The 27,866-nt window shown below is 36.7% G+C and overlaps 1 protein-coding gene across 2 annotated transcripts in view; it reads left to right on the forward strand.

Annotated features, from left to right (window-relative positions):
- The window catches only part of sh3pxd2b (SH3 and PX domains 2B), a 49,781-nt gene that overhangs the window by 9,814 nt on the left and 12,101 nt on the right, over positions 1-27,866 (forward strand). For both annotated transcript variants that reach the window (XM_088933067.1, XM_088933068.1), the window contains exons 2-6: positions 876-956; positions 10,442-10,517; positions 17,429-17,505; positions 21,742-21,833; positions 26,322-26,347. In XM_088933067.1, coding sequence (XP_088789193.1) covers positions 876-956; positions 10,442-10,517; positions 17,429-17,505; positions 21,742-21,833; positions 26,322-26,347 — 352 coding nt within the window. The remainder of the gene's footprint in view (positions 1-875; positions 957-10,441; positions 10,518-17,428; positions 17,506-21,741; positions 21,834-26,321; positions 26,348-27,866) is intronic.

Raw genomic sequence — 27,866 nt, forward strand, 5'->3', positions numbered from 1 at the left:
TATTTGCTGTAAATGAGGATATGCAAGACTCAAACATGGTTACATATCAGTGCTTCGCTACAGCTGTGTTCAGGATACAAAATACTAGCTACGAGATTGCTATAAGGAATGAATGTCATGCCTGAACAGAACCACAGTTTGTTAAGGGAATCGGGTCTGCATACTTTGCTTAGCATTAGCTGAGTCTAAGATTATGGTGGCAGATCTACAGTACATAACATGTTAGGGTTGGGGGTCAAAGACCAGTGTTAACGTCAGGGTTTAGAATTAGAAAGCGATTTTTGTGACTCATTTTCTTTAATGTTTAATCCGTTATATAGCCAGATAAACCAATCATGAAGGAATTCTTATTTTTAGTGATAAGCTGTTAACACAACGGGATATTTAATGGAGTAATTTGAGAGAAGTACCTTGCTCAAGGATAGAACAGCAGCATCCTGCCTGGGATTTAAACCCACAGCCATCTGTTCAGGAGCACAGACCCCATCCATTTCTCCTTTCAGTCATCTTAGATTTGACTTGGGTTAAGGCTACAACTGGAGCTATTTATAGGGTTAGAGCTAGGGTTGGCTTTTGGGCAGGAATTAGGGATATGTCTGAATCTAAAATTATGGTTAGGTATAGAACAGTTAAGTTTGTCTGTTAGGGTTGGAATCAAAGCATTTTGACATGTTTTCTATACCCACTGCAAACAAATAATATGGACATCTTTAACGAAGACCTTTACCAGTCTTGTTTTATACAGTGCATCTGTATTTCTGTTGCCTTTAACATAATCCCTCTCTGGCCAAGAGTGCGGTGTTGTGAACTTTTATTTGGATTGAAAAAATAGTGTTAAGTTAAAGAAATGTAATCTTTTTCCTGTCTTCCCTTAGGTTTACATCATTAAAGTCTCCTGGTCTGATGGCTCCACGGAGACCATATACAGACGCTACAGCAAATTCTTCGATCTGCAGGTATGCTTTTCATTGTTCCATTTTTTTTTTTAAAAAGGGGGTCGCTAAGAGCAGCGTCTTACACCACAGTGTTAGGCTCATAGCTACAATTCAACATTTAACTCTCGTTTGGAGTCTTTTCTTGTATCAATCAAAGGAAATCTGCAGTATTTTTATATTATGTAGGGCACGTCGTAAAACAAAAAAAATACTATAGCAGCAATAGTTTTTAATTTTTTAATTCAGGTATTAAGTTGTCACACAGTAATGGGAACTTAAATTGTTACATATTGCTCACCTTTGCCTCACATTAAATTTGGCTGGTTTCAGTAACATAAAATGGAGAAAGCATGTCAGTGTTTTTGTGCTGGGCTTGTTTGTGCATGTTCTTTCTAGTCTTCTGATACAGCATTCCTAGATAGAGTTGATAAAGCAAAGAAGTGTAGAGATTTTAGAAAAGTGCTATGTTTCCCTTACAAATAAGAGTTTTTACCTCTAATGCATATGTGGGTTTAAAACAATGCTTCCAAAAAGAAATTGTAGTAACTTCATAGTCTGCAACACAGAATGAGTCTTATTTCAACTTCTGTGATAGACAGTAGTTAAGTTTTAAGGCACATCTTCAGAGGCTGAATTCACAAGGTTTTCATTCTTGTTCCAGTGTGAAAATATCAGGCTCATGATAGAAAGGTGTGAACGGATTTCACGATATTTCTGTTTTCATCGACCTACCTGGTGTAGCTTCATGTTGCCACAAGATAATTTATCACCACTGATGCAAATGTGTCCTGAGGCCTGTTTCGTGGTCAGGGGCCCAAGGAAATGAAGCCAGGGGCTGCAGATAGCTACCCTGAAGAGCAGTCTGCCTCTGAAAGGATCATTCACATTGACTTTACCACACAGAAGCACCAGGATACATTGCAGCCTGGGCAGCTAAGAACGCACTGTAGATCTATGGGCCTTTGATTAAACTGAAAATCTGTCCCATCCGCAAATCATTACCTTTTTATCCATAACATGACGATGTGTTTTAGCTTGTCAGAACCTTCTTGCTTCTTCATTCATGTGCTTGAATTGTTACTTGCTGTTGCAGCTGGGTATTTTTTTTTTCATTCAGACTGGAAGTCCTTTTTTCAGTAAATAAAATAATAAAGACATACAAAATAAATGTTATATCATAACTGCTTAAAATGTACACATTGTGTATGATTTGCTTGCAGATTAGCTGTTGATTGAAAACTAAGAATTAACTGTTTATTTGCTATATATTAATAACATATTTAATAGTAAGCAATTGCAGACTAAATGTTTTTTTAATGTGTGAGACTGTGAAAGTCCAAGTGTGTTAATACATTCACTATTCAAAAATAAAACAATTTAAATTATGCCCACATGTAGTGTAGTTAATAGTAAATAGTTTATTTTCTACTGTACCTTACATAAATCTGTCTATCCCATCCGTCTTTTTTTTAGCAAGTGTCTATGAATACACTAAAAATCTATATTTTGCTTGTCTCATTAGGAATAGTGTAGCTGCAAACTAAAATGCTAAAGAAGACTGTCATAGTTGTAATCAGACGCCTAAACACATTCCGTTCTGATGAGATGTGGGTGAAAATTATACTCCCCGTTGTGCTAACAGTCATCCGTCAGTGAAGAAAACCTTTACCTTTAATATGGCAAGGAAAAAAAGAAGACCGTAAGCAGAACTTTTCACCTTTCTTAGCTGTTATATGAACCATTCAGAAAGACCTATAAAATGTTTAGTAGAATTTTATGAATTAAAGTAGTTTTGCAAACACCATAAAATTCATTAATCTTTGTTTCAAGTATTTAGGTCAAAGCTGTCAGTCTTTGCCAGAAAGACTAAATTCAAATAAGTAAACCTTTTTTTAAAGTTTCAAAGAATGCTTTTAACTTATTCTTCCTGTAGTTTATAGTACCCTTTAAAATAATTTGAAAATTGATACTTTAAACATATGTATTTTATGTAATGCTATAAACAAGCAACAGATAGTGACAAAAAATGGAAACACTAAATTAAGGACTTTTACCAATTACTGTATATAGGAAGCCAGGGCTTCCATGTAAGGTTTATATCATGTTAATTAAGAAAATAACATCCCAGCATGCTTAGGATCATGTATAAAAATGCTGGACAGGCCAGCTTGTGTATAATTACAATATCATGGCTAGAAGTGGAGACCTCTCTGACTCTGATTGTTGGGTGCATTTGAGGGGAGATTCTGAGACCAAGGTGGCTAAACTTCCTATTGCTTCTCAAGCAGCTGTCTAAAGTGACGTCGGTGTGGAACTCTGAGAGAAAGACATTGCAGAGGGCAAAAGGTGGTGGAGTTGCATTCTCCAGGATCATGATATCTGTGCATTAATTTAAAAGTGCAAGGCCAAACAGACAAGTTCTACGGACAACTGGAGATCACGTGAATGCAATATTTTTTCTTGGGGCACTTGCAGTTACAGTAGCTTCCTCAAACATAGTCCTCTGAATACTCCACAGAACAGGATAGCATAGTCGGGCTTCAGTGCAAAAATCGCTCATCACAACTGGCAGTACACATCTGTACACCTAGTGGTGCAAAGAGCACCAGCAATGGACTACTGGACAGTGGGGAAATGTGATATAGTCAGATGAATCATCCTTCAGCAGGCATCAGCCTGAAGAACCCTACAGCTCTGAATGAAAGGATCTGATTGCTCCACGATGTTTTAGGGTGCATTTTCCTGCCATAGTTTGGGTACACTCATTCCCTTAGAAGGCAAGAATGTTCCAGCTGAGCATTGGCTTAAGATCGAGTGACTGAGAAGGCCATGACGTATAGGTAACATCAGAGTCATGCACTTAGGTCACTGCACGTTGTGGCCTCAATCCCTTATTACATGACTTTTTTTTGTGTTTCCATAGTTTTGTTCACTACCTGTATATATATATAGATATTTGTGCAGCTGTTACACAACTCAGTTAACAGTGTAGAAATAACTATTACAGAAAAATAAAAAGATGCAGAAAGATTACTAACATCCTTCATGAAAATTACTCGTATACAGTAGTACATTTGCATATCAGTAGTGAATAAGGACCGGATTCTCTATTGCACAATAAACTGCATCCTATGCAATATTGTCAGTCTGGAAACAATTAAATAAAACATATGTCATCATTTAGAAGATGCTGAACTGTGGAAATCTGTTTCTATAAATAAAAGCCACACACACTTAATATACTAAACGTAAATTCCTTATGCAAGGAACTTATTATCTACACTCTGGAATTATTTTAACACAGCACACTCTCTCTTTTCGAACATTTGTTTACTGAACTAAAAAAAAAATCTAGAAAAGATGCAGTTGTAATTCTCTGCAACTAGTGTGTGTTAAGAGTAATACCGAAAATCCTGTACCTGACCCCTTCCTTTTTGCCCAGTTTGCTGTGGGTTGTTGTGCCTCTTGAATTGTGTATGGCTCCTATCTTTGTTTATAGCTCTTGAAGTAGTTTCCAGGCAGTGTTTTGGCCTTCCAATGTCAGGCTTGAAACATGAGACTTTTGTTTCACTATGCAATTTTTTTCTTTTAAAAAAAATCAGTTTGCAAAACCATGTGCTGAACCAGCATATTGCGCACAGCAGAGATACAGGGGAAGGAAATGAAGCCTAAAAAAGGAGACTGTTTTAGCTCTAAAGGAAATACTTATTTTTTAAGATTAGCTTGATTTTCTTAGACCTTGCAGCTGCTCTATGTTAGATCCTTATGTTAAAGGAGAAATGCATAAAAGCTTTGGAGAATATATTAAAAAGAGTATTAGAAACGTTCTGAATATGTAAAACTAGTGCTGACTTTGTCCCTCAAACTGAGTATGTTCCATTGAATCATTACTTTTACTACTTCAGCCCATATCTGAACATTGGATGAGTATACATCAATCCATCATTAAGCCAGCCATTACATTTTTTAGTTTTTTTGAGACTTGAAAAACTAATTAGCAGAAGTTGCCAATGTGTTGTGTAATGGAAGACTCTATTCCTTATGAGTAAAGTTCAGTAGGGGATCAGTGTGATGTTTGGTGAAACTTTTCAGGGAGTAAGTGAATCAGTTTTTGGACTTTTCCTGTTGACAGTAAAATAATTTACTGATTGATGAGCAACAGTGCGAGAAAGTTAGAAAGACAATGATAGGTTTCCTTTACTATGTTTGACTAATGTGGTGGGTACTTGTAGATGAAATCAAAGGTATATCCAATTCTGAAGATCACTTAAATATTGAAATATTATTTGAATATCAAGATTTGTTCTGGAAAGGGGGAAGGTGCCAAGGTTGTCAACGACTTCCAGCTTTTGGAGATTGGGTGCTGCACCTGGCCAATTTCCTTTAAATGCCAAATAGATTTATTAGTCTTCTATAGTTTTTTTCTGGAAGAAATGGCTTTGTTCTCTTTAGTCGTAGAGTCTCATAAGCTATGAAAAATAGTGTTCATTGTCTTGAGTGCTCTGACGCACTTGTGAATTTCCAGCTCTTGAGTGTCTTGCTTCAAGAACCTCATGCAAAAGACTTTTGTCTTTTGAGATGCCTCACAGACAGAGCCTGGGGCCAGATGTTAGCAAATGTACAATGTACAATGTTAGCAAATGAGCCAAAGCTCTTGCATGTCTTTTAAATTAAGAAAATTGCTAATCATATTTTCCTCTGAAAAGTGTTTTCTTCTACACATAATACAGCCACATGGGTATCTAAAATGGGGTCAGTTTCCTTGCATTGCCAGACGTTTAAACTTTACAGTATGTCACAAGTTTCTCTCAAAAGCTCATGGTTTGATGAAGGCTTGTCTTTGTCAACAGTGTTACTGCAGTCTAGTTTCAGTTTTGTGGCTGTTTATTTTGTTCTGGATTTCCTCAGCTCTTTGTTTAAAAAAGTGCTGCGTGATCTCAGTTCTAAATGTACCTCTTCATAGTTTCCATTTGTGTCTTCTCATTTGTGTTTCACAGTTGTTTGGCTGACTTCATCAATTCCGACTGAAGATTTTGAACAGTTTAATCAGGTTTTCTCCCCAAGACTAAAAAACATAATTTATTTTAGCCTTTCAGAGCAAGACATTCCTTCACGCACAGGAATGTTCTTTATCTGGTCACTTTGTTTTCTAGATTGATTCCAGTACAGGAACACATTGTTTGTAACAAAATTATGCACAGTGTTCTAAATGAGGTCTTACTAATTACTAATTATTTAACATCAGTACATTTAAATTCCATGCTTTAAAGTGTATATATAACATAATATTATATCCTGTTGAATATTGCCGATGAAAAGAGTTTGGTAATATAGACACGAGCCATTTATCATAGCCGGTTGAGTTTCTAAGTTTCTGCATTTCACATCTTTTATCTGTAAACAATGTTTTAACTACTGTCCTGGCATTTAATACTCTGACTTTGTCTACATTTAATATTTTCTGCCACAGTTTTCCATCTTGAATTTTGTCTTTATCTTTCTGGACTTCCTTTATCGCTTCTATATTTTGCTAATCCTATACTGGGATCATCTCCGATTTGGACAATTTTTACATTGTAATTTTACTTTACTACAGATGGATTATAATTGATTAAGAAACAAGGCAGAAGGAACATTCAGTATTTTTACCTGCTTCAATCAAGTTCAGAGAGTATTGATAGAATAGAGTTGTGTTAAAAGAGTTTGGGACTATTTTAATTTGGCTACTTTTGCTTTATGTAGGATGCTTATTTTCCTGCTAAAGCCTGCTAAAACCAGAAATTTACAAATGAAAAGGAATGTCTGCTTTTTTAGTCACAGATGCAAATGTTTGTCAAGTGGAGCCAGTTTATGCCTTTTTTTCTATCCTAAACAAAAAATAAAATGTTTTACTTTAGGTGTCCGAGTTTTCTCCTCATAATCCTTTTCGGCTTCAATTTAACTGCCATTCAAAACAAGTGCTGTAAGAGTTTATTTATCCTTAGAAGTGTACTGTATATAACAATACCTGCAGTGTGTTTTTTAGTATAATCCTCATCATCATGTTGGAAACCATTGGAGCTGTTTTATACATTTTTTTTATAATTATATATTTGTTGTACAGTTAGTGATGGGGTCAGTTTTAATCACAAATTTCTAAATACATGTGTTCAATTGTATGTGCTTTGACAAGTGGAGCTTGCTTGTCATGGAAAATAATCCCATGCTGAATAATTTAAGAATTTGATTTTCTTTGTTTTGCAAAGTGTTAGTGTTGTGTGTGGCCTTACTAGAGGAGAATGTGGAAGCTTAATTTTTCTGGATGAGGTCTCCATCATCTTAGCCAGTAACTGACAACTGAGAGCACATCCTACACACGGGATCTACAAAACAGCAGCAGGCAACATGGCCAATATGTGGAAGGATGTATGGATTTTCTGCTTTGAAAGATCCGCTGAGGTTACAATAGTAACTAAGATAAAGGTTTCAATGGTTTCCACCTCCTGAGATGGTGTTCTTCACGGTACCAGGAGATTGCTGTTATTGGAACATTGTGGTTATGGGTCTAATACGGAGCCAATAGCTAAAGAAACAGATGTGAATAGGGAGTCAGTCTGGATTAAAATGAGCCCTTCCAAATACAGTGGAAATTGTTTATTTTCCCCCGGCATACAAGCACCTATCGTATAAACATTAGCCGGCTGTGTGTTAGTGTGCATCAGGTATTGGATAACACACAAATGTGGATTTATATCCGTCTTTTCATCCTTGAGTTTGCAAGGACAAGATCAGGTGTCTGAATGAGGCTTTTGGAGGCTGTGAAGGTTTACTGCCCGCGTCCATGCTGACGGGGGAGGGAAAACAGATCATGGCACAGCATATTTGCTCAATGTGCTATGTATTATTAAGGGTACTAAGCAGCTGACATGTTTTATGGGCTCCAAGATGAAATCACTTCCGCTCCTGCAGCCTGGCTCTGGTCTTTATCTAAATACCTGGAGTTTTTCCAGGGTCATTGGTTTCTTTTTTTCATATCCTTTCCCATGTGGTGGGCATTATCCTCTGTTGTTGTCTGTTCTGAAGCCTCAGTTTCCATTGATAACTGAACTGACTGTTGCATTCCATAACGCATGAGAGGAATATTCTGGAAAGGACGCTTGCCAGGGGGCGTCCAGCAAAAACAAACTGTGTGTTCAAAACCGTACGAAAAACAAGCTATTTTCAGTAGCTTCTTGGAATAGAATGAGTAAGCAGGAACAGTGATGTACCATTCATATTGCACATGGATTATTTGTTATGTTTGAGATGAAAATTGTTAGATGATGAAGACTGGCTAAAAGAAAAGCCAGTTAAACACCATTCACTTAATCCTTACACCAGTGCACAGCAGATCAGGTGAAGAAATGACAAACGTCTTCAACAGTTGGATTCAGGGGGGGGTGTACTTAGAAATGGGGTAGAAACTCTATATACTGACTTTTAGAAGGCCAGTTTATACATATTCAAAGAGGAATGTAGCCTGTACATTGGGTCTAACATTCATAATCTTTCTAAAAAAGTGCTACTTAGCTACAGAAAAAGTCTTCTGTTACCACACTGTGGACACCAGCAAAATATGTTTTAAAACTAAGCATAGGAGGCACTTTTTTACACAAAGTGTTGTGGGAGTTTTTGAACAGGCTACCCACAATCCATTTTGAGGAAGCTGACACCCTGACTCCCTTCAAGAAACTGACTGATGAGATCCTTTAGATCAATTAGCTTCAAGTAACCAAATGAGTTGGATGATGCAAATGGCTTCCTCTAATTTATAATCTTTATGTTCCTATAATACTATATGTTTTTGTACAATGGAGGGTAGATTATTATTCCTGTTTGTATAGTTGAATAAACTTTGACCTCATTCTGTGAGCTGTGGACTGGTGCCTGGAATATTGTTTGGGCACACGTCATTGTTGTGTGTTAATGAAAACCAAATGTTGAGGCTAGGAAAGGTTGATACATTATTTGCCTTGGATTGCTTGGTATTGTTTCTCTGTGCTATAGGCTTTACGCTCTCTACAATAAAATAATGGTATTCTATTGTTTATGGGAGTATGAGAAGATACTTAAGGAACAGCACTACCAAAACAGATGGTCCCCTAGAATTCAAACAAAAAATCTGGTGTTACTACATTTATTTTTCCCTAAACATTTCTAAATAGTATCATGTACAGTATGAACTAGGAATAGTAAGGCAGCAGGGTGGGATAGTTGTTAAGGTCCCAGGCTAGTAAATGGAAGGTTATGTTTTAAAATCCAGGGTGGGCAAAAATCTGTTGGACCTCTGCTTAAGGTTTTTTCCACATACAGTAGATTGCACTTAAGATGACTGCTTCATAAATGTGTTCATTTGCTCTTGTTTTACCTGGTTAAATGTTTTTATTATAGTTCTTTAGTATACAGATCTGGATTTACAGTATTCACACTAGGTGTGACTGCTATTTCCCATTTCTTTTAAAGCTTTAACAAGACATAGCAAACAAGAAGATTATATAAAGAGAAAATGTTTGCTATCACATAAGGTATTTGCAGAATTTTGAGGATTTATATCCCAGTTTTCGATTAATCAGTGACTCTTTCTAAATGACTGACAGTATGTGCTGTAGTTTTTATTGCTTTAAATTTTTGAGTTCATCTTAGATAAAATTTGTTTTTTGACACCTTGGTCAGATTTAAACTTTAACATTTGTGGGGTCATATATCTGTCTTTCAATTAATATAAACAACATTTTTAAAAAGAAGAATGTTAATATGCCAAGTGTTTCATTTTTGTCAGTATTTTAGCTCCAGCGTAACTCTAGTACGTAGCTAATGTGCATGCATAGCTTGGCTTTGGAAAAAACAGCTGTATAGAATGCTGTTTTATTGGCACAAGTATAGGAAAGTCATGTATGGTAGAGTGTGATTTCTGGAAAGTGAGCCTTTTTGGAAAAAAGAAAGGTTCCACTGTCAACTTTTACGAACTGCCTATGATGAATATGTAGCAAAAAATGCACACAATGTGGATTTAAAAATCAATGGTGAAACATCTTGAATATCTTCATTGCAGTATGAGCAACAAGCTCTAAATATGCACCTCTTGCACAAAGATGCTGTATTGGAGAGAAAGTAAACCCAGTACATTTAATTGAAAAAGGACTGTCTGAACTGTGCTTGTTTTATTTATGTATTCAATGAGAGATCAACCTCACTTTGAACCTAGTTGTTCTTGTCCCTGCATGACAAAAAACAATTTTGTCTTGGTGCTTTTGCTCTTTAGTATCTTTGTTATTTATCTTTTTTCCAAAACAGACCCCCTACTTGTTAGCTTTGCAAGGGCAATTTTATCTTGAAAACATGTGAATTATTGAAAGGAGCTAATATGCTTCTTTTACCCTGCTTAGTCCTGACTGATGGTGAAAATTGATGTATGTCCACAGCATGAGTGCTTTCATTGCAAATGCCATGTGATTTACGTGTGACACGACTTTCAACATTCTTTGCAGATGGAGCTTCTGGATAAGTTCCCTGTGGAAGGAGGACAAAAAGACCCAAAGCAGAGGATCATACCCTTTCTTCCAGGTAACATGAGACTAGAGAAAGGCAGCAATGTAGGGTACATCCATTAGGAAAACAAAATCTACAATATCCAGACATCATTTAAGTCAATTACAATTATATAACTGTATGGCACTATGGACATTGCACATACAAGAACTGCAATACTACTTTGGATTTTGTGGAATTCTAATTCTAAAGTTGCCTTTTAAGTGATGAAGTATTCTTTTACACATATTTTGACACAGAATACTGGCACACCCCAATACTCCTGAAAAGGATGTGTTTTTCATAAATCCATTCATTATCTGAACGCTTAATCCAATTCTAGGACGCAGAGGAGCCAGGGTCTGTCTCAGCCAACAAAAAGGGATGCACCCTGGACAGGACGCCAGTCCATTGCTGGGCAGACCCAGACACAAACACTGACTCAAGCGCACACTCGCACCAGGGCCAGTTTTCCCAGTAGACAATTAGCCTACAAGTACATCTTCAGATTGTGAGAAGAAACCAGAGCACCCAGAGAAAACCCACACAAGCGTGGGGAGAATGTACAAACTCCACACAGACAGCACCCCAGATCCAGAATTGAACCATGGGCCCCAGCACTACCGTGCCAGCCTGTTATTCGTAAATAATATTGTGACAATTCTTAAAGTATTCCTGCTATCAAAAAAGCCATGCCTTTGGGAATAAGAAGCATCCGATATTTGGAGATGGTTGCCCTGAAACCCCTTTCAATCCAGTATCATGACAAAAATATTTACTTGCGCATTTGGAGAATGGTGTTTATTGATAATTGCTGTAATGGGAGCTGAACCAGGTGGAGCTTTGCAGAGGCCTTTTCTGGCTTCTCCTGCTAAACCAGATATGATGTTTCTATACGAATCAAAGTTGAAGAAGTCTGGAACTAATTGAGGGATCTATGCTGGGAGGGAAGGGCACAACAATCCAGATTTCAGCTGTTTATTTAATGAACTCTGTATGTGGGGAGTGAGCAACTTGAATTTATTTTCCATATAAGCTTTCTGTTTTTTTTCCATTTAGTCTTTTTTTGGTGTGGGCAGGCAATAGTTTAAATGTCGGGGGCCGTATATTTAAAACCTTTCAGAGCTCAAATGTCCATAAAGCGTAATGGAGATTTAAACACATAGGTTTTTTTCACTAGATTTAAGTGCTATATATTTTTTTGTATTTGTTTACCTGAATTTAATTTGCTGCCTCCTTGTTCTGGATTTGTTCAACAAAATTTGCGTTCTATGTATTTTTGGGTAGAAGGAGGGCTCCTCTGAAAAATTGAAAAGAAACATACAGTAATTGTTACCTTAAATATATGATGATCACATTAGCCAGTTTTCTTCCTTATTCTATATTTTCTTATTACTTATTCTATCTTTTAAAAGGATTTCCAAGCACAGGTGAGAAAAAAAAGTTTAAATTTTGGTTTTGAGATGATTCCCCCTGTACAAATCTTAAGTTTGATGGTGTCTTTCAGTGTCCTAAGACCTAGTGATAAGAAAGACTTCTAAACCCAGTTTTTGAGCTGTGTATTTCACCCATATGCACAGCAAATCCTTTTCATGAGCTACTGAAACCAACACTAGCATCATTCCTGAAGAATGGTGTTTTGTACTAATAACCAGCTGTGTATTTTGAACTTGGCTGCTTGAGGTGTAGAAAAACGTTGCTGGGGCTTTCACAATTCACATGATGAAATGAGCTTAATAAATGCCTGATGAATGACTTGGACAGCGCAGGAAGCATCTGCTTTTAAATGTACTGAGGTACAAGTAGCATTCTTTTCTGTTTTTGTTAATGATTGTTTATTCTTTTCAGACATGGATTCTTTTTTTCTGTTAGTGTGGAAAGACTGGGTTTATTATCTGTGGGATGTGAAGGTACCTGTTGGTAAATTGTGAAGCTGAGAAAAAGATTTTCCAGCACATTTTGGGTCATATTTGTCACTTTGTGCAAACTTCTCAATCCATACTAAGTAGAAAACTATTTTGCCTACACTCACACACCAGGCCCTTTGTTTCCAATGAACACGTCTGTAAACTAATTAAGGTTCAATACACCAATTAGGTTTAGTGTTTCATACACAAAATGATAAAGAATAAATACGTGCTTTAAAATGAGTTAAGCGTTTAGTCACATAAGAACAAAACTGTTGTGGTTATTCTGGAAACAGGACACTATCTTCTTGCTTATTGTCTGCTTGTTCCTCAGCTGGTTTACATTTAGAAAGGACACTTCTTTCCAGTTTCACCCTTGCCAGCTATTTTTTTTTCTTTAGAGGAAAAAAGATTCTGTTTATCATTGAGTTCCTGTTGGTGTCGCATTGCTATGTAACCCTGGCAGACTTCCTTCCTAAGTGAAATTTCACTTATCCTCGTGAAGGAGAGTTGTGGAAGGATTTTTTATTGGAATTTTGTCTGCACACAAGACCACATGGGCTCATTGAACAGTCCACAAACAGTTAAGCACTTATGCTCTTTAGATAAGCAGAATGGTTGGGAAATAGTGAAAGAATCACCGATCTGCTTGTATTATGTTTTAAAATAATTATCACTTAGCTTTTGAGTTTTAAAGACCATAAGGGTTGAGTGGGAATTTGTGTTGTTTCCTATTGCATCTATAAGGACAGGCCTTTTATCTGGAAAGATTAAAGTCTTTAAATGAATTAAGAGAGGTTTCTCTGCTTCCAGTGAGAATGACTTTGTTTATTGGTATAATATCACTGCTTTCCTTAATGACCGTACAAGAAACTCTTTCTGTCCCGTGCTTAACCTCAGCCCACACAGAGGTTGTTCATTTTCGGGAGGGATATTTTAAAATATTTGGCTGAAGCGTTTGCAAAGCTTTGAGCTAATAAAACAATGCTAACTTCACTGCAGTTTTTCCTTCTTCATTTACAAATAAGTTTTGAGCCCCCCTTCTATATGTTTGGACCACTGAAACAATCACGTTGTCTGCAATATTTTCTTATTTCTTCAGGACACTGAATTAATTTTTTTATTATGTTTTGCTTTGGACATGAAACAGAAATGTTATTTTCACTTTCCCTCATTTATGGTAATTTTATTCCGGTGTATTACAGTTCATTTCATCAAGAGGCTGTAGATTTATGTATGAGCAGGCACTCCACTATTATAACAGCTTTGAAATGATCATTACAAATAATTCAGAACATGTATTATAATATGGCTTCAGTACTGCTTTCTGATTTTCTTCAGCCATTTACTAGCTATTTTGCGGACAGTAGTGTGAATTACGTAACAGCAGAAAGACTGAGTCAGGACCATGTTCACACATCTCATACCAGCTTTCTAGTATTTTGACATTGTTTTTGTAACAGGAAAACTAACTTAAGCTTCTAAGAAAAAAAAAGCCTTTTGGAAATGTAGGGTGGAATCAAAAAGTTCCAACATCCTCCCTAGAATATGGTGAGTCAGGGTGTGTTTTGTACTTGCTGGACTGCATCTTCCAGAAATGCCACTGGCTAGTTATTTACTGTGGTCTCAAAAGTGGGGGAGGGTTGCACTGGGCCTATTGCTCATCATTAGTGCGTCTTTTTATTTGTTTCTGTTTTCCATCCCTGTCGTACCGTATCAAGTTGTTTTCATTTAGGAGCAAAGAGCATGTAGCGCTGAAATTGGAAGCACTGTTACTCATATTCTCTGCTGGCATTAACTGAGTGTGGCCGGGACCACCTCTGGGCTGTCATCTGGGCCTTTGATTTATACTATTGTGCAATAAGGCTTGTACTGTGACTAACACCCATTTGCAGTACAGGTAAATGTCTGCTTTGACACAATGGCAAAAGAGGAGAGCATGTACATTATGGAAAGTCATTGCAGCCGCCTAGCATAGATCAGACCATCATGTAGTACAAAAGCTAGTTTGATACCATCTAGATACAGAACTGGCTAATCTCCAAGGGTTCTGTACAGGCATGGAACGGGTGATTTAAAAGGTGCCTGTTTGTTTCCAAAGTTTTTTCAAAGCATTTTTTTTTCTGGCAGGCTATTGATGCTATTACAGGGAATGAAAGAGTGTACAGTATTAGGGCTTTTTCTTCTGACCTGAAGAACTTGGAAACTCATGAAGCAGGCTTTTACTGTTAACTGTGGGAGGTTTTCAGGCTCTTTTTTTTCTATTTTTACAGAGGAAGAAAGGATCCTTTATCTGTTTTTGCATACCATCTTCTGGTTTAAGTAATGTATTCCATATATGTATTTCAAATTTCTGGATGAAGCATTCATAGTATGTTCATAGTAGTTCTGATGTTTCTAATTACAGCAGCAGACACATACAGTAATAGCAAGTGTGCATTGAAACTGCTTTGAGCTTTTTGTTCATACTAGTCTCCCGACACTGCTTTGCACAGCCAGGGATGAAAAAGTGCATTTGCTCACAACTAGGAAATGAGTGGTTGACTGTGTAGAGACTTTTTGGCAAGATGGAGATGGGGTCTGTGGCCTACTGTACCGTTCCCATCAGAAATTACACCATTGGCCGCAGAGTGCAACATGCTGTGTTGTACAGTTTTTAGTCTTCCTCAGACTCTTGGGTTAAGGTCACACTTCTGCTTTTTGTTGGCCCAGCATTTTTGCTGGAGTAGATAGTTGCCAATAAGAGTCCAGACTCAGCTGTAAGAACTGTAAGATGAGAGATTTGTACTGTGCTCCACACTCCTGCCAAAACTCTTCTATTGTTTGCAGACTTGTTCTATTGCAGACTTCCGTTGTTAGAATTTTGGATACATAGTGAAGGCAGCGGTGTTCTCCTTTATGTGCTAGTTAACATTTATTAGGAATTTTAATTAAGACTGATAATGTCTCCTTTAATTCAGTTTGCTGGGAAAAAAAACTGCAAATGCAGCCTCTTAGTCACTCCTTAACTTTTCCCATGGCCTGTGAATTTAGTTGAATCAGTAGAAGTAACAGGACTGAAGGAAATAGCGGAAATTAAATATCCTTTGTAATGTGGAAACACACGTCTTTAGGGTCTTTTCTCACTGAAACATCTGGAATAAAAGGTGTTACATACTGTAAGGTTAGTCTCAGGAAGTCCATTATAGTGAATTGTGTCTTATTAGCAGCCTAATGAAAGGTTATGATACTTTTCTAGATTTTTTTCCAGTCTTCAGCTCAAATCTTTTTTTAGTCTTTTTTAGGTTACGTGGTTCTGATCTATTTAACTTTTGGGACCTTTTTTTTAAGTTCCTTATGTTCCTCGTTAAAAAGCCATCTTTTAAAGGTGCTTAATGTGAAATTTGAGGTATTTCGGAACACTGTTGTTTCTGGTTTATGTCATTGTCAGTGTTCATTGATTTAGGTTTTTGCTCAACTATTTTATTCACCATATTCATCTTCTTGGCTATCCAGTTTGACAGACAGAAAGGCAAGCAGACAATGCAGTCAGCTTAAGCCAAGATCCTCCCAGACTGTAAACTTGCTAAAAAAAAAAGAAATCTCTGTTTTAGATGTTATTCATTTCATGTTATTGTTATGTGAGGCAACACATACATATTGTTAACAGTTTACCTGTACAGATAATAATTACTTTAAATTAATCATTGCTATGTATTTCATTGTCTGATGTAACATAAAATTTCAATATGTGAACAACTCAAAAGCTTGCAATACTTTTGCTAGTGTTGCATTGCACTGTTAGAATTCCCTGGCCTTTATTACTTTATTAATAATATTAGAGCCATCAGAGGTTTTCATCAAGCGCACCTAATTTGTCAACCTGAGGTTCCCATCTGCAGAATTATAGACGTGCGCAGTGAGTCCCCATCATATTTCTTGGCTGTTCTTGTTTGTGACATTTCTAGTGTGTTGGGAATAAAAAGGGGAGGGAATAGTTACGATTACAATAAAGCGCTAAGATTGATTTAATGTTAAATATTGATATAGAGTGAGTTTATTTAAATGAATTGAAAGTGCTGCTAAACGACATTGTTAAAACCAGAGGACTTTTTTTATTGGTGCCTAATAAAACAGTAATTTTCATTCAGTTCATTAAAGCATCACTAATTTTTTGAATGTCTTTTCTCTGGTCCTGCGATTGACAGGTGTCCCACATTGTACATTATATACCACCTAGCACCTGTTGCTTCCTGGGTTAGGCTCTGGCTTACCCTGCGACTCTGTACTGGATAAAGTGGTTTAGAAAAAATGTGTCTAAATGTCTAAATGCGTCTTATATAATTAATTTGTAAAATTTAGAACAGCCGGTTCCTTTTTCTAAGTTTTTTTCTTTTTCTCCGATTTGGAACTGCCCGTTGTGCGTTTGATTGGACAGGGTGCAGGGGTCACTGAATGCTCAGAGGTTCAAATGACTTACTGTATACCTCCTTAGCCTTGATGGCCCTTAGGCAATTGTGTGCTGCTTGGGGAATACGGGTCACAGTGTAGTGACATGTCACAGTACTGACGTGACCCAGGCTCGAACTCCTGATGATTGAGCTTGGATAAGGGCCTTCCTTGTTTGAGCGACTCTGGAGCCCTGTACAATCAGCTTAAGTGCCATTCATAACTTTAATGGAAAACATTTAGCCCTGTGCTTTAATAAAGGTGACCTTAAAATACTAAAGAATGGTTTACATGCCAAGTTGATGTTCTGTGCAAAGATGTGGTCTACAGAATTTTGCTAAATTGACTCAGCCCCTGCCCCTTAATTGAGCAACATTACTTTTCTTGAAATAACTATAGCTCCTTCATTGCTTCATAAATTCTATTTCATGTATCACAGTCCAGGGTCAACGAACAGGCTGTCTGTTTTGGTTTGACCCACACATCTGTCATGGAATTATAGCTGAATTTACCCGCAGCACTTCCAAAAGTAATTCAAGTCATATTAACTAAAATGTCAGTGGTTATGCGAGTCATGTCTAAGCAAACAATTTCTTTGTCTTCTGTTTTCAGGGAAAATCCTCTTTAGAAGAAGTCACATCAGGGATGTGGCAATGAAACGGCTGCGACCTATTAATGAATACTGTGGGGTAAGTGGAGGGCAAAGCTGGTTTACAGTCCTAGGGGTCAGGTGTGTACAGATCACTTATAAGGACTGATGTAACTATGATAAAGTCTGCCGTCTCAAAGAAGTGTCCATCTCACTCAAAAGTGAAACCCGCTCATTGTCACTTCTTGTGACTGAGTGGAAAATTAAAAACACCCTTTTTTTGTCAGAGAATGAGCTACTGTATATTATTGACAGTTTTAAGGAAGAAGGTAAATGCTATAATTCCATTTACTGGGTCTCATAGCTATTAAGTAGGTAGGTTTTCTGATGGACAGTTAATTTATCTTTCGATTATCTTAAATTTGATTAGTTTAGGTTTGGAAACATTGGAAAAAAATTAAGATGCCATTGATTTTCAGCATTCGTAGAAACCTTATTTGTAAGAAAGTATATGAAAAGCAACTTGAAATGACATCATTATCACTGTAAGTAAATAGAACAAATAAGGCTTGCTATCACTTCCCACAAAAAAAGAAAATTGTGCACACATCAAGTTCTTTGTGCCCTTTTAAGGCAATCTGGAGCTGTAGTTTATGAAGGGAATTTTTTTTGTCCCCTTTTTCAAATAAAACAATCATTCACGAAATTGCGTGTCTTAGAAAGCCCTGACATTCTTTGGTCCTGTTTTACTGGTAACACTAAGAAAGGACGCCAGATTTCTTTGTACACAAATTTTCAACAGTGCCAGGTTTTTCAGAGTGCTGAGGCAGCCCTCGTCAGCACATCAAATTGCATTCAATTTAATGGGTTTAAAGCCCAATTTAAACCAAATATGCTTTGTTTTTCTTGGCTTAGTTGACTCTAAAGGTGGCCGTTAAGAAAAAGTGTTCTTCCCACTTGTAAAAACAGTGAACTTCAGACATCTAGCCGGTTAGCTCTTCTTGGTCTCTTGTTTATGTGATTTGCCAGACAGAAGTGGGGAGACGGGGAATTTCTGCTCAGGGAGGGTTTGCGGTCTTTGTGCCCTGGGGAACCTTTTTACAAAACAGGAATTTAGGAAGGTTTAGAAATTGGGCCATCCCAGTGTTACTGCTGGGTTTAACCCCTTAAGTGCATGAGGAGAAATAACATAGTTATACCAAGTGTGCGTGCACAGTCACAAAGTGTGAGCACTGCATAGAAAGTACAGGTTACACTTTAGGTGATGCATGTCTGCAGTAGGGGTAAGCCTTTTCAATATTTTTTATAATTCAATTTGTAATTGAAGTTAATAGACCTTCTACTTTGTATGTTACAAAGGTTGATTAGGAAAACAAAAGCAAAAGTGATTCATTTTAACTGTTGTGTAGTACTTTAGAAGCATGCTATTTGTCTTAAAAAAGTACATCTTACATTAATACAGTCAGTACAAATAGAAGAAAACGAGACTAGTTTTGCTTAATGTGCATTCTTTCCACATTATCCAGCACACAAGAACCCTCAAGAGCTTCATTCTTATACTATGTGGCTTGAATGTCTTTTACGCACTGCTTGTCTTCAGCCACAGAGCAGCTAGATAGATTTACATTCAGACAAACTTCCCCCAGTGAACATTTTCTTTAGAAATATTCCTAACTTCCTCCCGCACTGGTTTGAGTTAAATGGTGTGACATTAAAGTCATCCAGCCTGTGGTTAATGTGTTTTCCTTACTAGTTCTTTGATCTCTTGGAGAGGCTTTGATGCAGTGATCAAAGGAAGTGTGTGAATGTCAGTGTATTGCAGAGGCAGGGGGTAAATGCTGAGGCTGTCCGCTTTACTGGATGCCTCCTCAGGCCTGTGAGGTGATGACGCTGACTTTCAACAGCAATGATCCCTTTTCAGGGTCCCCACTACTTATTTCTGCTGCACTGAAATGTTGCCAGTCTAGGTGATCTTTTTAAAATATTTTCTTTGTTGCAAAGTATAAAAAGGTGTATCATAACAGAGATGTTTAAGAAAACTGTCGTGCATTTTGAAATAAAACATGAACGCAAATTGATCCTTTAACTGACTCAGGAGAAATTTTCCCTAGGTATTTCCCATCCTTGGATTGCTTTCTTGGCACTGCTGTTATTGGCAAGTGGTGCCACACAGCTTTGAAACGGCTAACAATCGAATGGAGGAGGGAAGAGCTGACAGTGGGTTGCTATTCAAATAAGCGTGTACAGTATGGCTTGTGATTCCTTGTCATAGAGCACCTGCGTAGAAGGCATTAAGTCTGTGAGGATTCTCTTCTCACTCAGAGGATCCATTAATCAGCTTGTTCTTGATCTTGAATGATGTGTAAGATAGGGCTACCCGCCTTTACACTTGGCTAATATTACAAACGTTCTAGAGCAATTTAGGTATCACTCCTATATAAAAGACAACATATTGCTATCCTTAGCTTTGCTCGCTTCTTAACTGTTGTACTGATTTATATAGAATTGCCACGTTTCACAAACTGATGATGCACAGTTGCAATATTTGTGAAGCGTAGATGATGTAAATCAGTCCATTCATATTTACAAAGAATTACATTCACTAAGGTATCTGTTTTGTTTGTTTTTGAAGGAACCTTAGATTGTTTGACTGCTTTGAAAAAGGTGGGCCCTGCCATGCAGTGAAGACATTGGTGTCGCATTTGTATTCCTTCTGGAAGAGATTGCTTTTCCTTTCCACCCATACACAATTAGGTTAATGCTGGCTGCTGTAAGTTGCACCAATAAAGTCCATTTGCTGTAATGTGTTTCCATGGCTTTTAAATCTTAGGGGAATGCTAATGAGGGGAGAGTTCATTGATGACTTGAGGAGGGAGTTTGCGTTTGGGGGTAGGGAGGTGGATTCATCCTGGATTTTAAGTCTTTTATCCCCAGCCAGAAGCATATCTTTAAGGATTCAGGTCAAATGGGAAAAGTTCAGTCTTATAAACAAAAAAAAATTGAAAATTATAATCACTTGGACATAAATGGATTGTCTAATGATTTTTTGCTGTCTGTGGCATTTATCCTACCGTCTTTTTTGAGAATCTGGTATGGATATTGAATGCTGAGATATTAAGAAAGTGCTGTTTTGACTTCAAAGGGCACCTTGAGCTAGTTCATATTTATGCCACTCAGGTTGTAATACATAATTTAAAGAACAGAACAGGCTGAGAGGCTCTTTTAACCTTCTGCAAGGACAATACACTGTGGCTTTTAATCTTATTAAAAAGGCTGACTTTTTTTTTCTTCAGTGTAAAGGGGAATGAAAGCAGAAAAATACGCAACTTTAAAATTTAAAAAGATATACTGTAGACAGTAATGTAAGCAGTTAATTTAGTATATACGTTTTTTAGATGGGACCAAAACACCCTTTATTCAAGTTGGATTTCATCTTTGTTATTATGATTCATCTGTATTAAGTATATGTACAGATGTGTGCGAATTTCCCTGTGTGAGTGAGAAATTGTTTACCAGTGCGCACTATGATGATAGCATTTGATCTTCTGGTTGGTAGCTGATGTTTCACTGTGTACTTTCCAGTTTCCTTTTTGACCCTTAGTATATACAAAGGAAAACTCCCAAGAAAAAAACCGTACTAGTGGTTATTTCATATTCCTTGTGTTTTTTTTTCTATTTCATTTTATCATTAGAATCTCCCCATTGCTAATTAAAGTTGTTTTTGATACAGTATCCAGGGCTGGGTGCTTTCCCAGAAGAATGATAAATTAGAGGATTGGTGCCTTTAACCAGGAATAAGACAGAAGATTAATACAATTTGGTAACTTTGACAAGTTATTTACTCTAAAATGAGAGGAACAGGATAGATACACTTAATAAAGTTGGAATCAGAATTATGTAAAGGGTGGAGTGTTTTTTTTTTGCTCCAAATGTTACATCTTTACATACCTAATCCTAACCCTTGCTGGGATTTCAAATGAGCAGTTCTGCAATCAATATCTGAAGCCCTCCAGTCATTGGGTTTTGACATGTTCCCCAAACCAAAAAGTATGAGGGTGAAACAGTCAAAACCATTGATAAAGTATGAGGGTGAAACAGTCAAAACCATTGATAAAAACTCTTGCAAATGTATTAGATTCAATAATGTTTGGTTACAACTTTTGATCTGACCGATGCAGTTACTGAGCGGTTCACCGTGCCTTGTATTTAACAACAATACAAGGTTCTGATAGTTACTGTATGATGCTTTGGATCACAATCTTTTTCAAAGTGTTGCAATGATCCTTGATTTAAAAAAAACAACAACCAATATTCTGGGTTCTGTTCTTTTCTGCAGGCTTTAATCCAGCTGCCAGCATACATTTCTCAATGTGAGGAGGTTCGCTTGTTCTTTGAAACCAGACCTGAAGACCTTAATCCTCCAAAAGAGTAAGTTCTCCAATGGCTGTTAGAATCTGGAATAGGCCTTTTATGTTTTTTGTAATGAGGGGATGGATTCCTTCAGAGATATTAAGCCTGCAGTAGTGTTAAAGTGTAAAGGAAACAATGAGGTTGTCTGCTGCAACAATGTCTCTGATTTATATGTTTTATAAATTACATAGATTTACTAAAACACTCTAGTGTTTTAAGCATCTGACAGATCTAATGTGTGACCATGAAATTGCAGAATTTTACAGAATGAGGTAGCTCTTTCGCATTTGCTGGAGTGTGATTCAGTGTTCTGGTGGTTTGGCTATACAACTGAGTGAACCAGGGCTTTCTGGAGAAATGCATCTTGCCTCCATGTGACTTTCACAGTTGGATGGAAACAAATAACTGCTATTACAGCACTACTTTCTAAATGAGACATTCTCATTTACAGATAAAAAAAAGTTCTAAGTGAGTTTCTATAGATGAAATGAATATTTTATAAATGTGCCTGAGTAGTCTGCTGTTGTGCACTTAGAATTGTGCACTTAAGTTCATTCTATGACAGTAACTATTTTCAGTAGAATTGATTGATGTATAGCTTGGATTTTGCTAAAAAACACTTTAAAATATTTTGTTTTTACCCTGTACCAACCTGGTCATTGAGTCGGTGGAATTTTTAAGTGCCTTTAAATCACCAGCACCCGAAGAGCTAGGACAAGCTGTTAAATCGGTCCAACTAAGCCATTAACCAGCAAATTTAGTGCTGGGCTTCAATGAAAACCTGTAGACTCTGTAACTTCTGCCTTCCAGTTACAAAAATAATATTAAAATATACAGAGAAATAGGAGACAAATTATGTTTTTTTACACTATTTCGTCTTTTTGAAAGGACAATTTCTTATCCTAAAAACAAGGTTGGCTGTTGCCTCAGAAACAAATGTCACCAAAGCATTTTTTTAAATGTAAATGATAGTCTTTTCTTTAAATAATAAAAGTTATAAGAAAAACATCCTGTTTTATCCCAGCTATGACACCAAGATATGTACAAGTGGTTCTAATGAGAATAACAGTCTGCAAGAGAAAGGGCTGATGTTTTAACCTGATTAATATCAGCAACATCTGTGATCGATGGCCTAGAGAATCTGTTTTGGACTTTTACTCCCTATCTCAGGCTTACTTGATATCTATACTGTGTATTTAGTTTAATTTCCTTGCATTTTTCAAGAATTTACCATAAACAGTTAAATATTGCTGTGCTCCTAAATGTTGGTGATCAACTCGCAAATTTTCATTTAAAATGGAAAATTTAAAAATAGGTTAATGTTTCTTACGTAAGAAGAACTGTAGCCTTATTAAATTAAATGCACTTGCAAGCACTAGGAGTTGGGTCTCTAACCAAGTGATTCAAGAGTGAGTCCTGTTTCATTTAATTCTTTTGCAATTTAATCTGACACTGAGTGAATTACTGTTTTAAGATCAGCTCATGCTGAGCCTAAAGTGAGAATGTCATTTTATTTTAACTTTATGTTGTAGAGTTGATTAAGTAGGTAGTGGGTCTTTTTTTAGCTAAGACTTCACTGTTTTCATTGATTCATTAGATTGTAATAATCGTAGTTTTAAATTGAAGGCCTGTTGTACTGCACTCTTATTTCTGTGGATGCAGTATGTCTCATTACATTTTGTTTGTCACAGTGAAACAATAAGGTTATTAACTTGTCATATCTTGTTTTTTTGACGTGTAATTTATGAAGAGAGGTCAACCTTGCCAAGGACATATTCCTCATTAACCGTCAAGACATTCTCCAAGTATCCAGCAATATGAAAAAAAAAATAGATTAATATAGAAAAGACCTTGGTTTGTCTTTATTTTAATGGGATTATAGCTTTCCTTTAATTTAGCTGTTGTAATTTGACATTGTGCCAGGCCCCATTTAGCCATTTCAAAGAATGAAATACTGCCAGCTATAAATCTCTGGTATAGGCCAGGACGTCAAACAACATACACTAGAAAATTAAATTAGCAGCTGAGAGAAGAAAAGCAGGTCCTCGTGTAGCTAATGATCGTAAAATACTCTGTGGCACAGCACCTGCATGTCAGCTGGTCACTTGGTGCATTCTGAGCAGCTGTGTGGGTTTTATGATTCCTGTTTGGCGTGTTAGTTCAAGAAATGAGTCACCTTTTCATGTTAAAAAAGGTGTTTTGTTTATCGTCTTCTGTTTTTATTTTTAACTCCACCCAAATAAAATCAAATTTGGGAACCAAAAATGCCATTAACCTTTTAGGGGGGATTCTGACTTAGAGGTGTTTAGTCATAATCCCATGCATGGCAGCTTTGCACCATTAGCTTCTCAGCATTGGTTAAGACCAAAAGTCTGAATCCACGGTTCCTCTCACACTGAGCAGGATTACTAATGGCAACATCACAACATCAATAGGGTAAAACTCTCACGACTCTCTTTCCTGTTAGTGGGTGACCAATCCAACACTTGGTGAATTCTGGTTCACAACGATAAGAAGAGCCAAGGTTGAAGGATCAATAAGTGATGTTGCTGTGATTGCTTGGCTGCCACAAGCCTGTTATCCCTGCGGTAACTTTTCTGATACCTCCTGCTTAAAATCATAAAAAAGGCTGAAGAATCAAAGATTGTAGTGTGTACTGCACTGCCTATTGGGAAAACCACTTCTGCTACTTTGGATAAAGGTCTGAGTGTATAGTCTAGCTGTCAGTGAAGAATTGCCTCACACTGAGACTACTTATTCAGTGATGCAACGCAGAAGAATTAAATACAAGGAAACAGTGTTGATCCCTGTATTTTTTTATATTTTTACTCATTTACAGTAACAGCTTTCACATATTAGTATGCTGGGAATCTGAGAATGATAAATATCTTGTAGTTTCTGGGAAAGGCTTATGTTGTATCTAAGAATTACAGTAGATGTAAAATGGACATATACTATAGGAAAAGGTGAAAACCTGCAAACTTATTCCTAAGATTTCATTTAGTAAGCCTATAACAGCAATGACATTTGCAGACAGGGAGATTTATTCCACCCATTTCTCAGTTTCGTTATGACAGATTACTGTAGCTGATCAGATGTGCTTGGATGAAGATCCAACCGTGGTGTGAGCTGTAGATTGGATTTTTCTGGATGTTTTTATTAGCAGTTGGTTTGCTCTGGCTGTAGGTTTGTTTTTGTTCCTAAACTACCATCACAGTGGAAACGAGGAGGTGTGGTGGAATACTTTGAAACCTTTTCCCTCTATCTCTCCATCAGGTCTGAATTAAGATGTTCATTCAGCAAAGTGTGTCTTGGCTTGAGTTTATCTGCTCAGCTTTAGTAAAGAGATGCAGCAACATTACATTTGACATTAAAATCTGGGCACAGCTTATAAACATGTCCCTGAAGTGCAGAGTCAGTGAAGAATATAATTTTCTCACACCGCCTGTAGATTTTAAGAAAATCAGAGCAAGACCTCTTAGCTTTTGCCACGTTGCCTCCAATATGCATTGAAGTTTACAGAGGTTTCCTACTGGGCTGAATTTATAACTGGCTAAATGAGTTAAAGAAGTTTATCATAAGGCAAGCTTATGCAGTTATGCCAGAAATGTAATGAAGAAACAGAAACTATAGAGTATCCTGCCAAGAACCAAGAGGGTTGAACAGTACAGGGAAGAAAAGTCCTGATGGGAAAAAAACATGATGCCATTAGCTGTGTGCAGAGTCTGCTGCTGGCTCTGTATATTGGATTAGAGCAGGGACACAAAACCTGGTGGAATATCAGACTATAGATGAATTATCCAGACCTTTTAAACTGGTTCATGTTCATTTAAACCTTGTATTTTGTTGTGGCACATTTTAGTTTAATTTGAATTATTTTAATGTTACAAAGCAAAGAAAGCATGGAAAACAAAGCAAATTAATTAAAACCAATAGATCAGATGGTATAGTACGTAAACTATAGCTCAACTCCTCTCTTAACTAATCGAATGGAAACATAACATCGTAAAAAAAATCAGTAATTTGTTGTCATCTTCACTCATCTTCACAAAATGTCTGATTGAGAAACACGTTTATCACACACACATCCATTACACTGACCTCTTTTTTTAGCATTTTAATTTAAAAGCCTAATGCAGGCTTTCCAGATGACAAAAGAGCCTTTCACTTTCTGTATACTTTTTAAAAGAGATGTTTTTCTGAGTGTCAAAGTAATCTTTTCTGTCCCTCTGAACACCAGATCAGCAATAACTCATGTAAAACTCGCCCAGCAGGACCGTTATGCACAGGAACCATAGTGTGTGTGTAGAAATCTGTGTATCTTTCGTCCTTCTGCACGCAGATAAAAAAAAACAGAACGGCTAAGTGAAGAGAATTGTAAATACAATTCCAAAGTGTATTTCATACTTAACTTTTCCACGAATATTCATATCCCATTTTCTTTGCTAACAACTAGTCTCTTGTTCTGCATAACGATGAAATTTATAATAGCTCTTTATCTTTTAGGGAACCAATTGGGAAGAAAAAGTCAGGTAAGGCAGTTTCAAAACTATTTTTAATATTAACGGGTAAGAAATGTTTATTAAACATTAGCAGCATAAACCATTCATACTGCCGTTTCACTTCTTTCCTACATGAATTCACAATACATTTTCACTATTGACTATTAATAGCTAATGTAATTTCCAATTTCCCTTCTATCCTTGAATTGTTTTCAAAAATGTATTGGTGAATATATTTCTTATTGTCGTGCCTTTCAGTTGTTGTGCATTTTATGTTTTTTTGTGTGTTTTTTTACCGTCATCATGATGTGTGGGTGGAAGAACAACTTAATAGGTGCTGCAGTCGTTTCGTAGGTAGTGTGAGCTATTTAAAAGCAGCGATCACAGCTCCACCTGCTGGTGAACTGCACATCAGCACAGTATAAAGGTTATATTATAATCTTACAGATTTTAAACATTAAGGGATAAGACTCAAATACAAGTAAATCAGTCTGGTTTCTGCGTTCATGGCTCACAAATTTCCAGTGTGCCTCTGAAAAACGATACCTGAAATTGTCTTTCGGATTAATTGTTTTTTCCCTTGACAGCAGAAAAGGGCACAGCATACTTGATAATTTCATTGTGTAAAATAGCTTTCATTTTATGCTCTATTTTTTCAACTAATAACTTTTTTTCAGCACACAACCTTGTTAAGAATGTGTGTCTAACCAGTCCATCTTTGTTCCATCAGTGTGTGTGTTTTTTTTTTTTCCTTACACATGCTTTTCATTCATTTCCTTTGTCAGGGTTTGTGGAGAGAGCGGCTTCTTTCCTAAAGAGAGGTAGTAACAGACACTTGCTTGGCCATGCTCTCATTTCCCTATCTCTGCGTAACCAGTGATTTGCTTATTTGGTCTGATTCGGCCTTTGAGGTTTCATGCAGCTTGTAAAAAATGTATAAGAAGTTAGCACTGAGATGGATGTATGGGGTCAAGCTTTATGCTCACTCACATTGGTGTGGTTTCATGCATGGCCAGTGTCAATAGTGCACTCTTGGTAAAAGTTAATTTAGCTCAGTTTTAATTTATATAGAATCACTCAAGCCAGCTTGATTCTTGGAGGTGTTTTCACTTAATGTCCTGTTTGTTATTTAGTATAAGAATATCCTTTAATTGTGTTAATATTAGGGTATCTAGAGTTTGCATGAAATCCCTTTTCTAATATATATATATAAATTGCTTTTAAATCCAGTGGGTTAACATGGGCTCTTATGATTCCTCAGGCTTCTGCTAATGTAATGTTAATATCATTAAGATAAGGGAACACATTTCTGATATGCTCATTGTATATACAGTATGGATTCTTTATATGCAGATTCCAACAGTTGCTCTTAAATCATGAAATACTTCAGGTTCAGATTAATATTAAATGCGTATTAGGAACTCCATTTAAATAATATATACAAGCACAGCAGAATGTGATAAAGTTTGATCAGATATTTGTTTGATTTGTTCAAGAGTAAATCAAAACAAACTACAAAAGCTGTGCTGTGTATTTATTTTTAATCCTG

This window comes from Atractosteus spatula, chromosome 14 (assembly GCF_055471065.1).
Source record: "Atractosteus spatula isolate fAtrSpa1 chromosome 14, fAtrSpa1.hap1, whole genome shotgun sequence".
NCBI lineage: Eukaryota > Metazoa > Chordata > Actinopteri > Semionotiformes > Lepisosteidae > Atractosteus > Atractosteus spatula.